This window comes from Diceros bicornis, chromosome 2 (genome assembly GCF_020826845.1).
Source record: "Diceros bicornis minor isolate mBicDic1 chromosome 2, mDicBic1.mat.cur, whole genome shotgun sequence".
In the NCBI taxonomy this organism is placed as follows: domain Eukaryota; kingdom Metazoa; phylum Chordata; class Mammalia; order Perissodactyla; family Rhinocerotidae; genus Diceros; species Diceros bicornis.
The window spans coordinates 54,351,995-54,368,136 of NC_080741.1; the positions used below are offsets into that span (position 1 = coordinate 54,351,995).

Here is a 16,142-nt window from a genome sequence, read left to right on the forward strand (position 1 = left end):
TGAATCTGCTCTAGAAGGTGGATCAGTTTCAGGTGGACAACTGTTAAAATCTATCTGTAGATTATCCTTAAAGGGCCATACCACTCCTTCTAATACATGTCTATGGATAAAATAAAAACCAAAATAAAGCAGCATAGAGTGAAAACTCACCGTGTCTAGCTTCACAAGCAGATACTTAGTAACGGCTGAGGAAATATGTTTAATGTGGTAAAGCTCACTTATTTGTCATGATCAGTTTTCACAGCGTTTATAAGTGCTGGTAATAGAAGATAGACATGGCTTATATCAAAACTTGGACCAGAAACTAACTTCATCTGAATCAACATCTACCAACATCACATATGCTATTATGTGAAAAACTATTATAAACAGAAATACATTATGCTTTTGGAACTAGGTAGCCAATACTAAATTGTGTTGAAACAGCCTAGGAACATAAATAAAATCAACACTGTTTAAATTTATTTTGTTAAAAATTAAAAAAAAATCAAAGAACATAAAATTTTCCGATTGAAGACACACATCCCAAATAGTACTAGCAAGTTAGAATTTTGTTATTCTGGTGGACTCTTCTTTATTCCTAACCTACTGAGCAGATATATAGACTACTCCTATTTATGAAAATGCTCCAATACCAGCATTTCTCCATGCCTTAAGACTTCTAAACATCCTTACTGTTTCTACAGTCCACTGGTAACCTCCATCTCTTATCCGTCTCTTATTTTGTCTTTCCCCGAGCCCTACCCCCTCTCTTAGTCAAGTGGGAAGGTGCAAGCGGGTGCCTAGCAGGGAGTGGCAGGAATCAGCATGCTCTCTATCCTCCCAGGTGTCTGAGCCACAGGCTGTGCTCACTGACTGGCTCCCATCTCCAGACAATGCCTTTGCTTCCTCTAGCCATGGGCTCAGAAGGCTTCACTAAGGTCTGGACCACTGGTGGTAATAACTATCTGTATTACTGAGATTTTCCTTCACACTGCTCAGATTAAGGTCAACCATCATACTGAATAGAAAGAACTCCAAACGCTTCCACTGGTTCTTCAGATAAAGGAAAACTGGGGGCTTGATAATTAAGTTAGCAGTAATTACAGCAGTCACCTTGTTTATCTGTACAACACAAGTTAACTCGCAACTATACCTAAATCATCTCTATTTGGCTTTAGGAAGGAAACAAGTTTTCCTTTACAGCTTTTGTTCTGTTTTGGTTAAATGATTCTTTTCTTTCCCCAAGACCACCCTAGAGCATGTCAGATAACAAAAGCCAGCCAGCCCAGCCTTAAATCTTTGCCTCTGGAAATCGAGACCTGAATGGGCCCCAATATTTTTTGTAATCCAATAGAAAATGGAAAAAAACAAGAAACTTTTTTCCTATTTAGAATGAGCAAGGGTCATGTCATATGTCCTGCTGTACTAGACAAGAGGGAAAATGTCATGACCACAGTTCTTCTCACAATTCAGGTATATAAGTCACACACCCACCCCTCATGGTTGCATGAGACACTCAGAAGTCAATTTCAATGAAGAGCTTCAACACCTGAGAACCACTCAACAGCAGCATTTTACATCACTGGGGAGTTTCTGAGATCCTGAGAAAGGGGCAGGACAGTTTACCACTGAAGGGCAAGTTCATATTTATTCTCAAATGTCCTGACTACAAAAGCAGCTTATAATTTCACACCAATGTCATGTCCTCAATATAAAAGTTAAAATTCCTTTATTTCCCATGAAACTTAAGCATCTTAGGTCAATAAATTAAAATACATATATTCTGTAAGAGTCTTTTATATCAAGAGGCTTGCTTGTGGTCTTCAACAGTGACTTTTTCCTCCCCATTTCACCACACAAAGGCAGCGCGCTCTCGCAACATGCGGACACCAAAGCGCTGCCACTCTCGCTGATAAATCCACAGTTCCTGGGTTGTATCAAGACAAGCCAACACCGCCCCTCCTTTCCACGCAATCAGCCGGGGATCCATGTCCTACGGGTGATAAAGATATTCCAGCATAAGCAGACAAGACTTAGTCATTTACTTGAATTTGGGGGTGGAAAAAAACCCTGCTGGGTCAATACCTAATAGGATAGATTTCAACCTGCATTAAAGATCCATGCACTACAGACATCTTTCTGTTTCAACAGACAAGAAAACTTTTTAGTTTTTATTACTGAAGATGCTACTATTCACTATTATTCCACAAACAGGCCCTGTAGGCAGGAACATATATAAGGAAACAACTTAATTTGAAGTTTGAGTGGAATAAATATATCCCACAATCCCTCCCTCAGGATTAAAATTAAATATGAACGTTTCCAGGAATCATCTGTGAGATATAATGAAATATGGACACAATCTGTTTCTAAATTCCTAGGTTTATGTTTCTTTTCAAGATAGTTAAGCCAAAAAGATCCTTAAAGATCACCTGGTCCAGGAACCAGAGTCAGATCCTTAACATGAAAGACAGAAAAATGGAGCTCTTCTGGCTGCGGGGAGAGAGCAGTCAGTCTTCTTCTTGCCCCACCCAGTCCTTTCACAAAGTCATGCTAATCTGGAGAGCGCAGGAGGGACTACAACCCAGGAATCCAGTCCCCTGGTCCAGAGCTCCTCCCACCACATCTGTGACCTGCTGAAAGTAATTTTTCCCACTTGCCCCAAGCCCTCAAGAATTCTCCAGACACAAGCCCAAGCCTCCCAGGATTTTATCTGTCCACATACATTACAATTAGAAATAATCAAGGCTGGTTTCATCTGTATATAGTGCAACTCGCACCATGAACAGCATACCTTGGGCCTTGTGATCACGTCTACATTTTCAATAATTCGCCTGAATGAAGGTGGCATTTTGTTGAGAATTCTGTGCTGCAGAAATTCTTGAGCTTTATGAAACATCAAACCACCTCCCACCACGAGGATGGAGCTGTACATCTTCTTTTTGGTATCATCAGATGCTGAAAAGACAGTGATATTCCTTCTACACTTTTTCTCCATATCCACCACCACCCTACGCCCCATCATCTCTTGCTTGGACAACTGCAAGAGCCTTAAGAAGCTCTCTCCAACCCACCCTCAAGAATGCAGCCAGAAGAATCTTGCAAAACACCAATGTGAGCATACTGCTTCCCCCACCCCCCACCCTACTACTTGCAGGATGAGGACCAAAATCTCTAAAGGGACCAACAAAGTCCAGTGTGGTGTGTACTCACCACTCCTCTAGTCTGACCCTCACACCCTGCTTCCCAGCCACTCTGGCCTTCACCTAGGCTTCTTGTTCTGCCTGGAATGCCAACCCATCTGAGACTGGCTAACCCCCACTCACCCCTTAGATCTCTCTCAAGCAGCAATTCCTCAAGGAAGCCTTCCCTGCCTCCCACCCTCCACAACTTCCCCTACTGAATGAAAATCCCTTGTTAAACCCCTCCATCAGAAGCTCTGTCAGTACCCTTTAGTTCAATTTTGCAGTACCTGCCATAGTTGTGATTTCACATTTGTGTGATAAATTGACCAAATGTAGCACTAGGCTACATGCTCAGTGAGGCCAGGAACCAAATCCCAACACCTGACAATGAAGCACAAACTAAGTGCTCGATAGTTTTTGAATGAATATGCCATACTACACAACCACCCCCTGAACCACTTCATTTAATTGCTATCTCCCCGCCTCCTCAAATGTGCTTACAACAGCAGTCTATGCTATGAAGGATGGCTTTATCCAGACCCAGGGCTTTCCCTTCGAACAGTGAAATGGCAGTCTTCCTGGACATCAGTGCAGTGAGGGCCTCCTCAGAATCATTGCCAGCCATCAGACAGTCTCCCTGGGAGGATCCCAAATCCACCTCCTGGGAATGGAGTCTTTCTGGAAGATCAGAGGACTGGCCACGAAGATCCCCTTCAAATCCAATGGGTTTGGATGCAGACTTTCGGTCAGCAGTAGCTTTTGCAGACTTTAAATTAATGAAAAGAACAATCAAGTAGATGGTATGACCATGACAGAATACTGCTGATGTGTTCCAGCTAGATCTCACCCTCCCTCCCCGCCTACTATACACTACTATAAAACGAAGGCCTGTCACCATGGTGCAGTGAGAAAATACACGATAGTATACAACCAACCACCCAGTACCCACCTCCCAGATAACCTGGAGTGACAGGTGGTGTACAGAGATGAGGATGAGTTGACAATTCTAAAGCAGTCACTGGCAGGCAGGACAGATCTCAGAACCTTACTATACTGGTTGGATTTTAAAATTGAAATGTCAGCGTAGATGGACTTTTTCCCCCTTGAACTAGGCTTTTAAGTGGAATATTTCAGTGGAATTCTTGGACCAGTGGCTGTTATGGAATCCTCATTTTCAGACCTTATCTAACCACCTCATGCTCACCTTTGGGACAGGAACAAAGACTAGAAAAGGTTTACAGCCCTCTTCTCTCCATCAGGAGCTGCTGTTTCATTGGCAGATAGTAGCTTTAGTTTGTGCCCCTGCATCAGACATCCTATTACTGAGATCAGCTTTGGACAAAGAAATTCAGCTCTGCCTATGCCACATACCTTTCACCTTAAAACTAAAAAGTAGGTGAGATTTTACTGAAAATACTATTCGATAAATATTCAAAAGTAGATAATGTAAGTAAATAATATACACCAAATTCTTTAAATTAACTTTTAAATGTGTGGACTGGTATTCTGAAAAGTAGATTAATGTCTGCTGAATACAGAGATCTGTCATCCAAATTTTAAATTTAGACTTCATTTCCTCTACATTTCTTAAAATAGTATCAGCTTTAGTAGGCTGTAAGATTGCAGTGGCTGCCATGATCCATTAATTATGGGCAAACTGCTTCAGGGACAAAGCTGTCTCCTCTCACACCAGAATTACTGCAGACCTGTTCTTGCTTGCTCTGTGTGGCCAAGAGGTAGTGTTCATCATGAGGATCCTCAGGGTCGCCCTGGGATCTGTGCTGCAAAGTTGTCATTTTTTGTCCAACAATCCCAAAAGTTGCTGGGTAAAACAAAGCCATTGGAGCCTGTGCATGGAAGGAAAAGAAGGATCAACTGAGGGTACTGCCTCTTGAAAAAACTGATACATTAAATTTTGTTCTTCCAAAATCAAAACACGCAAATCAGATCCTAGAAGTTAGACTGGGTAGCATTCCTTTTTGGGAGTAGCATTACTTCTTCAGTGCATGATAGGCCAGAAAACTCACTTACCATCCAACTGAATGGGTGATATGACACCACAGAGAGAAATCTCAAAGCAAATGTAAAGTACCTAGCAATCTACTTTATAATTTCCTAATAAGGATGGTGCCTCTCTCTCTAAATAACAACCAATCACATAGTGGCTCATTAAAAAGATGGTCCTCAGATCTGTTCTAATCCGTACTCTATCAGTTGCTTAAATGTTGGTTTCGTGGATAATCCACAACTAGGTGACATTCTGACCTCATGAGGTTTCCAGCAAGTGCATATTCTCTCAGTCTGATTGAACACGGCTGACTTTCTTTCTACCCATGGAAATATACACCCATATGTTACCTGGAGTTTTTCATCTCCCAGTCGGAACTGGTAAAGTAGGGCAGGGGAGTCTGGATGTCGAATCTGAAACTCGTGGTCTTGAAGCCCAGAAATATCCTGATTCCAGGAAAAGATGCTGTCACTGAATCAGTAAAAGTGCATGTAAACTCCTCAAATTACAATTAAGCCTCTCTACCATCTAAATCTCACCTATAAAAAGGCTGCTCCAAGTAATCTATGCAGAAATAGAAGTACAATGATGTACACCTGAAATTTATACAATGTTATAAACCAATGTTACTGCAATAAACAAAAAATTAAAAAAAAAAAACTCATAAAGTTAAAAAAAAAAGCCTGCTCCACAACTTTCTACCACTTCAGTGGAACTTAATAAAACAAGAGTTCAATTATACCTTGCTTCTCTTTTAACGTTTCTGAAATTTCCACCATCTGCATTTTTTTGTTTTCTTCATTATTGATACACAGTAATATAAACAATGACCCAAATCAATAAGCCAATTCCCTCAATAACTGGGGAATGTTACCTAGTCTTATGTTTCTCACAATTTTCTTATTCAAAATTATATTACTTAGGGTAAAAAAATAAAAATGTCTAAAACAAAAAGTATAAAAAGGTAACAATCCACATAGAGCAATGATTAAACGTTGACTGTTTACAATACTAAGGAAGTGCTTCAAATGGTGCTATTTTATTAAATGTCTGTACCTAAACATTTACCTGCTGCTGTTCACTACACCTAAAGGTTTACCTTCATCCTTTAGCAGAATGATCACAGATCCTACAGAGAAAGAAATTTGCTAAATTCTCTTTCTTAGAAAAACAAGCTGTGTTTTCCAGAGCCTGAGACACATCATCACGGCTCTGACCTTACCAAAAAACTCTGTCCTTAAAAGTTTCAGTTTTTTTCAAGGCTTTATCAAGCCTTGGGTTGAAAGGGTAGCATAATATTGTTAAAATTTTAATTGCCTTTTAAATATCTTAAATTTTTCCTGAAAACAAAAACAATCAGCAATTTTGGTTTTGCTCCCACCTGATCTAAATGACAAAAAGTTTCCTTAAGGTGCTGCAGAAGAAGGCAATCCATTTTATTTGTTAACTGGCATTCTCTGTATGGGAACCCAGCTCGCTGCATCAGCCAGTAAAAACATCTTGACACATCAGATCCCCCATACGCCAGACAGAGCCTAAAGTTAAGAGAAAAGGGCACATGGGTATCTGTTGGTTAAGAAGGTGCAAAGGGTGATTCAAGAACTCAATTAGGTACAATGAAACACAGCAAGTTTCAAGAAATGTTTGTTGTTGGAATAAATTAAAGAATGAAAGGACAGAATGGATGGATGGGAGAAAGGGAACTCTGGAAAAAACCAGTGGTGGGGCACCTAGAAGCAGTCAAGCTGTTTGTAAAAAGTCTCCAAGAAACAGAATACACATTATTAAATCCAGCTCATTTCCAAGTCAATATGTTTACTACATGACAGTTGTTTGCCTATCTACACTCACCAGCAAGTAAAGGTGGCAGGCACTGACACCATAAGACAAACTTATGGGAGAAAGTCTTAGAGAATACTATCCACTAACTGAACATTTCTACAATTTGGAAAGACCACTGCTGAGTTATTTTAGTGGTAGGAGACCTGGGTCTAGTGTTTTTGCCATACTTTGAGAACTACTGGCATTAGATAATACAAACAATGGATGAACCAAAATAACTCATTTAGAGTTTTTGAATGCATTGTAACTTGGGGTGGGAGGCAACAGATTAATCTTTCTCAAGGACTGCTTGGGCCCTCTTTTAAATTTGTTTCTATAGCTTGAGACTTCAAACTACCTATGTGAGAGACAGGGAGAATTAAAGCATCCTAAAGAAGCCATCCTGGGAGCACAGAATACTGCAGAGAAGCCATATGTGCACTACCTGACTGTGCTTACCTGTGTTGTGCTTGTCTCAGGAAGGATAAGGAGTAAACCTGCTCCTGACAGTTATTTCATTAACTTTTGTTTCAGTAATGACATCATGAAGGAACCTAACCACCACAAAGTTATTCCTTACTCTCTGAACATGATTACAACAAGAAAAGCAAATACTCAAAAATGCTAGCTAGCTAGAGAATTCAGACCTGAAAACCTATTTTTTCCTACACAACTTGCTTAAATAAAGCTTTGCTGTGAGTGTGATTGGTATCTGTATGTCAGACCACAGCAAAAGACACAGAGCTAATCTCTGTGGGCAAGCACACAACACACTCTAGGACATTCAGGAGCTGCTGACTGAACTCATACTAGAGAGTTCCAGCGGAAAGGGTAAAATCAGTTGTTTATAGCCTTATAGAATTTGCACTTCCACAATAATGCTGGTTTCCTATGCAAACTTTGAAAATACAATTCCTTGTAAAAAATTTCTTTCTAATTTGTGATCTTTTATAGTTGAACAGACTGTGAGGGGAGAAGGAGTGGGGAATGCCACCTCCTGAGTTCCTTACCGAGTGTTCCGATGAGAGACTCCATCCTCCACACAGCACACACTTGTCTTCTGGTCCCCAACATCTACAATACACGTGCTGCTTAAACCACTTCCAAAGGTGGCGCACACAGACTCTTGATGGACCACAATCCCTGAAAAACAAAAGGCAGAGGAGCACTCAGCTGGGGAGTAGTGAAGATCCTAAGACAAATAATCAATTAAAGTTGAGGAACCTCTGGGCAAGTGTCCAAGCATTGGTGATCCTCTCAAATAAGCATTTCAGGAAAGCAGTGAATTAGATTAACTTTGTCATTAAAAAAAGAAAAAGAATCTCATTTCAAGTAGGTTTCACTGGAATATCAGACATACCTGAAAAACCCATCTTCATTAGGATCATATTCACTAATTCTTTCACATGCTGTTTATTATAGATATCAGGAATTAACAAGATACATCTATAATACTAAAAAGAAGAACAAAGAAAAAAGATAAAATAGTTAACACTAGAGTCCAGTCAAAATAAATGTCACCACACCTGTCTTCAGAGAGGATTCTCTTTAAAGGAGTAGCAGTAATGGTTAGAGGCCCAGAATAAAAGCTCAAACCTCTCTGCAACTTTTTGAGTTTTATGGAAAAACAGAAAATATTAAAGTTTTGGGGTTTTTTCCCTTTGAATTACTTAAAACTTGTGAAATAAAAAATAAGACAACTGGTGTGTCTGAAAAAGGTCCAGAGAGGGCATAAACATGAGAAAGCTTACTAATTGCAGAGTAGTAGAGAGAGACACGAAAGAAACAAACAGAATAAGAAAAAGAGAAAGCACCAGAGGGGAATTCAGTGAAGAAGAAAAGATATCCTCAATGCTCTGAGACCGAGAATGCTTCAAGAACACTGTATTACAGACAACTCGGTAATGTATTTTTTTTTTTTTTTTTGTGAGGAAGATCAGCCCTGAGCTAACATCCGTGCTAATCCTCCTCTTTTTGCTGAGGAAGACCGGCTCTGAGCTAACATCTATTGCCAATCCTCCTCCTTTTTTTTTCCCCCCAAAGCCCCAGTAGATAGTTGTATGTCGTAGTTGCACATCCTTCTAGTTGCTGTATGTGGGACGCGGCCGCAGCAGGGCCAGAGAAGCGGTGCGTAGGTGCGCGCCCGGGATCCTAACCCGGGCCGCCAGTAGTGGGCTCACGCACTTAACCGCTAAACCACGGGGCCAGCCCTGGGTAATGTATTTTTATTGACCAAGAATCTTAAAGGCAATCCAAGTAACTGGGAATTTTAGCTCACCTTTAAATCTTTCAGTGGGATTTCCAAGTATTTTTGTATGGCATGAGACCATATTACTTCAATATCTGCCAGAACAGCTGTAAGAGAGCCCCCAGGTCCTGGATGAATATTTAACTGACCTCTTCTAATAGGCCAGTGAATATTATAACAGTCCAATGGATTAACATACAAGGCCTAGAAAAGACAGGGAGATGGATACGTTGTTAAAACTCTTCTCTCAGGGTTTTCTGGGTTCACATTCAAAATCTAAGGCCAGAAATTATTAACATTTGCTGAATGTTCTAAATGTTGAGAGTGGAGAATCTAACATTTCAGGAGCCAGTGTGAATATCTGGTCCTCAAAGTAGGATTATGGAATGCTAGGAAACAATAACTGGATGGCAAAGTAAATAAATTTTTGGAGTAGGATCAAGTTTTCTCTTTCCATTTCGTTGTAAAGAAGTTTCCTACCTCTTCTCCTACCAAAAACTCAGGGTGATGAGATGTGTTTGTCCACTTGTTTCCAGAACAGTGATCTAAAATTGCAGGTCGCATCTGCTTGTTGTAGGAGCGTGCCTGAAATGAAAGACCATCAGAAAATTCTCTGAATTTATGCAAGAAAAAAGCCGGCGGGTATAGTATATGAGTCCCCTTTTCTTCTCTCTCTCACAGACCAGATACAGTGGCAAATTTTAATCACAAATCCAAGATATTTGGCAAAATATTAACTGGTAACAAAAGGATTCTCTTGCCCTCTTCCGCAATCTTGATTTTTCCCAAGATTTTAACACCCAGGTGGTGATTCACAGCCAGTCCAAAATTAATACTACACTCTGCTTAAAGTTGAATACAAATTTATATATCATACTGAATCATGTCCATTCCTGATAGGATTGTTTATCGTATAAAATGACTAATGTAGTAAGAATACAGCTTCCCACCAAGATCCTGGAATTATACACCTAAGACTCAGGTAAACTGTAACTTTTCATCCACTTGCTATAAAAACCACTACCTTAAAAATTATTTGGCTTGCCTAAGCATATATGACACTGATTCAGGTATTCCGTAGGTGGTTATGAATATTTTTTCTTTCTTTTTTAAGGAAATCCCATCTTCCATTTGCATAACAAAATAGGGCACACGAACAGCATTATGATATAATCACTGTGGTAAAAGAACCAATCTAAAGAGCCGAGACTGAACCTGTTCCGGGGACACAGGAATCCGTCTTGTACCATTTGACATCTTTTTAGACCATATTGCTTGATCCACCATTTTAAGACCATTTTGTCTTTGTTCATTACTTTCAGGTTTCTGGGAAAAAAGAATGAAAGAGGAGCAGTACAAACAATTTAGTGAAAAAAGAAGGCAATTTGGCAAACTACTAATTTAATCCAGCAATGGGAAATGCTCCCTTGTCAATAAATAGGCATTTTCTTAATCTGTCATATGTATTAATCTTTAGAATTCAAAGTAATCTTTTTATTATTTATAAATAAAAAAGTCAGAAAGGAACCCTCACCATAAACCAACTATTTGCCAAAATCTATAACCTCAAATGATTTGGCTGATAAAATTTTTCACTGGTCAGAGCATAGCTACTTTATATTCACAAAGTATTTCAGAGACTCTTCCATACATCTATATAATTCTCATGTTTATGATTTGTAACAATGTTATATTCCTTCACGTTACTTTGCTTAATCAACAAGTATTCAAGTTATCATGATACAGTATCCATAAATACTTTTGTAGAAATGTTATTTTGTTTTCTTTCCATTTTTATTCCTGAGATTTATTCCCTAAAGTAGAATTATAAGATCCAAAGACATAAGTGAATTTTAGACTCTTACATTGTCAAGTTATATTTAAACTTAGAAATGGACTTAAGTATAGTCTGCTAGTTATGCTAAAAAAATGGAACCCTAAGGCTTACTATCAGAATTACAGAAACTGCAAGTTCCTAAAACTATCCTTGATTTAAAACTTAAAAGTGGATTATGATGCAATATACATATTTAACACCTATCATGAAAATTTTTCCTGATAATTACCATCTGCAAAACAGGATAAAGTAAATGCTTACTGCAAGGAAATACATTTTTTTGCCTTTAAATTATGATTTGACCTAAGATTGTAATAAGTGCTTATTGTAGCAATTCAATTTACTTATGGACTAAAAATATGAGTTCAATTTAAACTCTAAGTATCTGGAAGAGAAAATATGGCAGTTAATAGAGACCTGAACGCATCATTTTAAGTGAGTGACAATTCTGTATCTTCCATTAAAGATCATGTTTATCAATATTCAATTCATCCTGATGGGTTAAAAAAAAATTGGACTTACTTTTGTTATAATTATTTCTTTACAATCTATCAGATGAAAAATGACATTTGAGACACCGAATGATGCTATTGTCTTAAAACCCATTAAAGCTATGAAAATGTTTATTCAAAATTACTGCAGTAGACTTGAATGTCTACGCCCTCTCAGGGAAATAACCTTTGGTTTTCTCTCTAGGTCCTCTGTTTCTGACTTACATTTAGTCCCTCCCTTAGGAGCCAGTTGTCCTTGTATAGGGGCTGCCCTTGTTGTTTGTGTCTTCGTGCAATGACATGAGGAATGCTGGCAGGAAGTGTGTCTGTGGCTCGACCAATCCTTAAAGTTGTTGAACCTGGATGTATGACAACGATGAAGTTGCTCTGTATTTGCTGCAAATATAAATGAGAGGCATCACCTTAGTAAATAATATGCAGGTAACAAGTTAAATAACATATAGTCACAGGCTAGATTAAGAAGTTAGTTTCCTGTAAAGACCATCGAACTCGAAGGTATCAAAATAACTCAGTAAAGGGAGTTCTTTGAGAGGCATCCAATTACTGCTCTCTGCCTGAATACAAACTCATTTTGTATCTGTGTTCCCAGGATCTGACTCACAATACATAGCCCAACAAATATTTGTTTAAATGAATGAAACCATAATAATCCAACGTAAATTAACCTATAATTATTGGGCATTTCTGTGGATACAATGGTGACCAAGACAAAGTCCCAACCGTCAGAGAAGCTTCTGTTTACTAGGGAAGACAGTTAAACAAGAAATAAGTGTGTAGGGAATACTATGACTAGTAAAGTGCTGGGTTCCCTAAATCTGAATCACCTAAAGATGCTTGTTAAAAAAAAAAAAAAAAAAAAAAGACCCTAAGCCTCTAACTACAAATTTTTTGATTCAGAATCTCCACAGAGAGAACCTAGGAATCTGCAATTTTCAAAAGCTCCTGAGGTGATCAGTATGATCACTCAGGTTTAAAACCACTGGTTGAACAGGTGAGGAAAGAAATTAATGTAAGGATAAAAGTATTATTTTGTAATGCTGGAAAGTAAGGCCACTTCCAAGTGTGTGCATAAACCGTACTTTGGTCATTGTTTTTAAAAACACTTTACCCTTGTTGGTTCTGTGCTACTTACCTGATCTGGCAAGAATTTGGGGTTAAAAAGCCAGAGTTCACAATTTTATCCTCATAAGTCAGAAAACTTTGCTGCATTTCACAATCCATTCTTGGGAGATGGTGAACAAGGACTGACACAGCAGCATGAATCTGGACAATCGAGTGATGACTGTGGACTCTACTTTTAGATGATAGTTGTTTTAGATCCGTAATTCTCAAGGGGGCAAAATATAATCTGAATCACTTGGGGAACCTTTACCACGTAAACTTGTTGAGGGACCCAAGGCTTCAGTAGGGAGTCGGGGAAGGAAGAAGGGACTCTGATAATCCCTTTAACAACAGGATCCCTCTGTTAAGAGCTACCATTCCAGCATGACTCCTTAGCTAGCACAGACTCTGCCCTGTCCTTGAGCTACACTTGTCTTCTTGGCATGTTTCCATTTAAAACATTTCCATAGCTTGCCAAAAAGATAAAGTCCAGAACCTCCAAGATCAAGACCCTGCCTACTTCTCTAGCCTTACTCTAGAACAACTTCCTTTTTGGTCTCTCTAATCTTCCCCATCTAGAGGTCTCTTGATTTCTTAACTCACCATGCTGACCTCCAGGCCTTCACAGAGGCAATTCCCTTTGCCTGCAATGTTCTTTCTCCCTGGTAAATCTTACTCCTTCCTTCAAGTTTGAAGTTAAATGTCATCAGACTAGGTTTCCTTGTTCTCCTGCAATATACAGTCAAGCATCACTTAACAACGGGGACATATTCTGAAAAAAGCGTTATTAGGCGATTTTGTAGTTGTGCAAAAATCACAGAGTTTAGGCTGACCTAGTTACATTGACCTGGATGGTACAGTCTACTACACACCTGGGCTATATAGTACTAATCTTATGGGACAACCATCGTACGTGCGGTCTGCTGGTGACTGAAACGTTGTTATGTGGCACATGACCGTAATCTTACAGCATCACTTCTTTTCATGACACTTGTCACTCAATTATTTACTGTCTGTCCTCTCAATAGATAAAAATCTTCTTGTGAGAAGGGATCACTTCTGTCTTCTTCACTACTCTATGCCAGCACATGGTACAAAGGAGCCTAGGAGGTACCTGTTGAATGACAATGCCATCACTTTCACATGGCATGATACTGAACAATACTTTCCAAGCTTTTTGTGCTATGACAGACAACACTTGTCTAGCAGACTAGGGTAAACAGATGACGCTGCCTGCCATCAGGGATACCCGTACCTCATTAATGGCACATAGGCTGCAGGACATTGACTTAAAAGCTCTGGGGTAGTAAATGCAGTTTTCAAAAGTGTGGATAAATATTTTTTTAATAATTACATATTTATTTTAATGTATTAGAAAAACTAGCCAGTACATCCCACACATCATTTCCTGGATATTACTGCTTAAGATAAGACAGAGCAGGGGCCCAGTGGCGCAAGCAGTTAAGTGTGCGCGCTCCACTGCGGCGGCCTGGGGTTCGCCGGTTCGGATCCCGGTGCGCACTGACGATCACTTGGCAAGCCATGCTGTGGCGGCATCCCATATAAAGTGGAGGAAGATGGGCATGGATGTTAGCCCAGGGCCAGTCTTTCTCACAAAAAAAAAAAAGACAGAGTAAAAAGTTATTAAGCAAATAACAGCATGTGCCACAGAGGATATGGAAAAATCAAATGGTGTTACACAACTGACAAAAGTTAAGGAAATGTTGCTATAGTGTTTAACGGCCCCGGCTCTGGATTCACAGATCTGGCTTCAAATTCAGACTGTGAATTCAGCAGGGAAGTGACCTTCCCTGCTCTGGATGAAGTTTCTACCTCATAGAGTGACTGTGAGGATTAACTGAGTGAATCATGTAACTCAGAGTCTGGCTAATTCTTCAAAAGTTCTCCATCGCCTTCAGAAGAGGGCAGACCCTTTGGCTTATATAACCCTCATGATATGGCCCCTGCTAAAGTCCCCAGTCTCATCTATTGCTCCCTCTTCTTCCTCAACTCCAGACATCTTGATCTCCAACATTTCGTATCCTGTCTTGGCCCAGGTCTTTTCCACGCTGTTCTCCGAGATTCCTCCTTCCTCCTGGCTAACTCCTAATCGTCATTCAGGTCTTAATCCAGACATCACTTCCTTTGAAGAAACCATCCCAGGCCATCAGGGCTGGAGGAGGTACCTGCTGTGGGTGCCCACTACTTCCACTGGGTCCTCTGCACTAGCCCATCCCACACCACGCTCTGATACCCGTGGCCCTACCCCAACTGGGAGCTCTCCTTCCTGCTTCCCCCTCCCAGAGCAGGAGAATCCTAGTGGGTGAGAACTGCAAGGCCCTTACAGACCATCCAGTCTGCCCCCTCAACTAGACAGGTGGAGAAACTGAGGCCTGTGCAACAGTAATAACCACTCTGAGGGCTTACCATGTGCCAGGCACTGTGTGGTGTATTTTACAGCTGCCCTGCCAGGTGGGTATTATCCTTAACCCACCTACCAGTGAGGAAGCCCCCTCAGAGATGTCCAACATGAAATTCTGCCCATTGAACATCTCCTTATCTCTGCTGAGAATTGTACACTGCCTTTGCCCGTTTTCCTACAGCACTGTTGGTGTTTTCTTCACCAATAAGTAAGATGATATATATAAAGGCCCTCTGCCTGCCATGCTACTGCAAATAATTTTTTTCTGGTTAGAATGACTTAATCTAGCTCTGTTTTTGACACACTAGTTTCTAATGTCTATTTAGACAAATGTCTGCCTTTTCCTTGCTTTTAAGCTTGAGATGACCTCCACTACCTGAGATTTCCCTAAGAAGAAGAAAACCTGAACCTCTAACTCTCCCTCACCAAGAACTGGCAGAGACTCCCCGGGAGCCGGGCCCGGTGCTAACTCCACCCGCGATCACTGAAACCTCACAGCAACTCGGGCGGTAGGTGACAGCCCTGTCCTCGGTTCATGGCGGGGAAGCCGGGGCTCGCCCGGCGGCTGGTGGCGGCGGGCGGTGGGGACGCATCACTGGCCCGTCTGTCGCCCCGGGGCCTCGGAGCGAGCCCGCTTGGCCCCGCAGCGCGCGGCGCTCCCCTGCCCCGGCGTCCCGGCTCGCAACGACCCGGGAGGGGGACGAGAACCCCCTTGCAACACCCACGAGGGGGGAGGCCCGAGGCCGTACGCGGCCCCTGCCCCGCCGCCGAGGCGAGGACAGCGCAGGCCCTCACCCAGCCCCGCCTCCGGAGCCTCACCTCCTGCAGCGACTCCGGCACCAGCGCGGGCACGATGGGCCGCTTCACGCCGCGCTGCTCCTTCTCCTTCTCCCCGCCCTTCTCCTTCCCATTCTCCGTGTCGCCCTTCTCCGCCTGGGTCATCACGGCCGCCGGCACCCACCAGCTTCTAGTCTCAGGGCTGTGCCGCGACAGCCAGACGACAAGCGGCCCCGCGCAGGCGCAGCC

At 41.2% G+C, this 16,142-nt stretch overlaps 1 protein-coding gene across 1 annotated transcript; it reads right to left on the reverse strand.

The window, feature by feature from the left end:
• Positions 1 to 1,611: 1,611 nt before the first annotated feature.
• On the reverse strand, positions 1,612 to 16,142 carry ACTR8 (actin related protein 8). Its single transcript, XM_058561275.1, has 13 exons — positions 15,936 to 16,142; positions 11,798 to 11,968; positions 10,460 to 10,570; positions 9,725 to 9,829; positions 9,275 to 9,448; positions 8,357 to 8,450; positions 8,007 to 8,139; positions 6,557 to 6,710; positions 5,526 to 5,621; positions 4,874 to 5,014; positions 3,669 to 3,933; positions 2,777 to 2,940; positions 1,612 to 1,975 (listed from the first exon to the last, which is right to left on the reverse strand). The coding sequence occupies exons 1-13, from the start codon at positions 16,056 to 16,058 to the stop codon at positions 1,832 to 1,834; spliced, it is 1,875 nt and encodes a 624-aa protein (XP_058417258.1). The 5' UTR covers positions 16,059 to 16,142; the 3' UTR covers positions 1,612 to 1,831.

Coding starts and splice junctions, on each gene's coding strand:
- ACTR8 (XM_058561275.1), bottom strand. CDS start 16,058: ATGACCCAGGCGGAGAAGGGCGACACGGAGAATGGGAAGGAGAAGGGC. Junction 9,449..9,724: donor AGTTTTTGGTAGGAGAAGAG/GTAGGAAACTTC, acceptor TGTCTTTTCTAG/GCCTTGTATGTTAATCCATT. Junction 3,934..4,873: donor CACAGAGCAAGCAAGAACAG/GTCTGCAGTAAT, acceptor ATTAATTTAAAG/TCTGCAAAAGCTACTGCTGA.